This window comes from Cryptomeria japonica, chromosome 4 (assembly GCF_030272615.1).
Source record: "Cryptomeria japonica chromosome 4, Sugi_1.0, whole genome shotgun sequence".
Lineage (NCBI taxonomy): Eukaryota > Viridiplantae > Streptophyta > Pinopsida > Cupressales > Cupressaceae > Cryptomeria > Cryptomeria japonica.
In genome coordinates, this window is record NC_081408.1 from 88,441,996 (window position 1) to 88,443,117 (window position 1,122).

The following is a 1,122-nucleotide window of genomic DNA, read 5'->3' on the forward strand; positions in this document are numbered from 1 at the left end:
TTCAAATGGAGTATTATAACCCTAACAAATAATAGACGAAAAGTACAAAAAAGTCTGTAAATGGAGAATAGTACAGTATTCTTAATGCCTTGACTAGAAATGCTACACTGGAAGCGGTTGTCAATTTGTCACACTCACGCTTTTGTTTGGAAAATTAGATATACTAAATTTGATATAAAATAATCCATTAGAACTTACATCCGAGCATTGACCCTTGTGTACACACATATGTTCCAAGTCTGGAAATTCTTTGAGAATCTTTACATCGCGCCAAAAAATGCCATTCAAAAAGGTTTAAGGTTTAAGGTTTAAGTCCATTGCAGTTACTAAGGATTAAGGTTTCCAAACCTGGACATAATTGCAACATGAGCTCAACGATCTTGTCATTCAGATCAACATTACAAAGATCCAATGTTGTCAGGTCGGCCAAGCCACCAAAACCGTCTGGTAGATTTGTCAGTAGAAAATTCTTTAAAGCCAAAGATCTGAGATTTTGACATAAAAATATGGCTGCCGGAACTTCATAAATTTCTGAAACCTTCTCTACAATCTTAATCTCTTGCACGCCTTTAAGAGCAGCGCGATGAATCCAATCAGAAATCTTGTCACTTGAACAGCAGAATCGAACATTGTTAAGCTCGAAAACTTCAAGTGGACCAGAATGACGCTCAAAAATAAGATCTATTATATTTTGGATTTCAGTAGGGCTACGCGATGAAGAAAAGAAATCCTCTGGAAATTTTAGATTTTTTGCAAATGTCCAGCAAAATTTCCATCCTTTTGAGACAAGTGAACAATGAACTGCTTGTTTGAAACGAATTTTACTGAGAATGAGGGGCAGAATGCAATCTGGCAAGTCGTCTAAGGTTAATAGACTTCTTTTGCGAGCCATAGCGAAGCGCAGTATGCTCAAACCCTAACGCGTGAAAAAATATGTGTGAGAGATTAGGGCATTGAGAAATCACTGGGACCCTAAATATTTATAGCAATTTAAACAAATAAAGAAAAGCAGCTCAAAGCCGAGGCGTGCAGCGTGAAGTAATTAAAAGTGTTCCACAATCGTATATTGCCAACTCAGTTTCAGTTTTATTCTTCTATTAAATAGTTAATTTGAAAAGATTA

The 1,122-nt window shown here is 36.2% G+C and overlaps 1 protein-coding gene across 1 annotated transcript; it reads right to left on the minus strand.

Moving 5' to 3' along the window:
- Window positions 1-301: 301 nt before the first annotated feature.
- LOC131874902 (F-box/FBD/LRR-repeat protein At1g13570-like) lies at window positions 302-892 on the minus strand. The gene has a single exon (XM_059218848.1). It carries the CDS (start codon window positions 890-892, stop codon window positions 302-304), a length of 591 nt encoding a protein of 196 aa, XP_059074831.1.
- Between the last annotated feature and the right edge of the window lie 230 nt (window positions 893-1,122).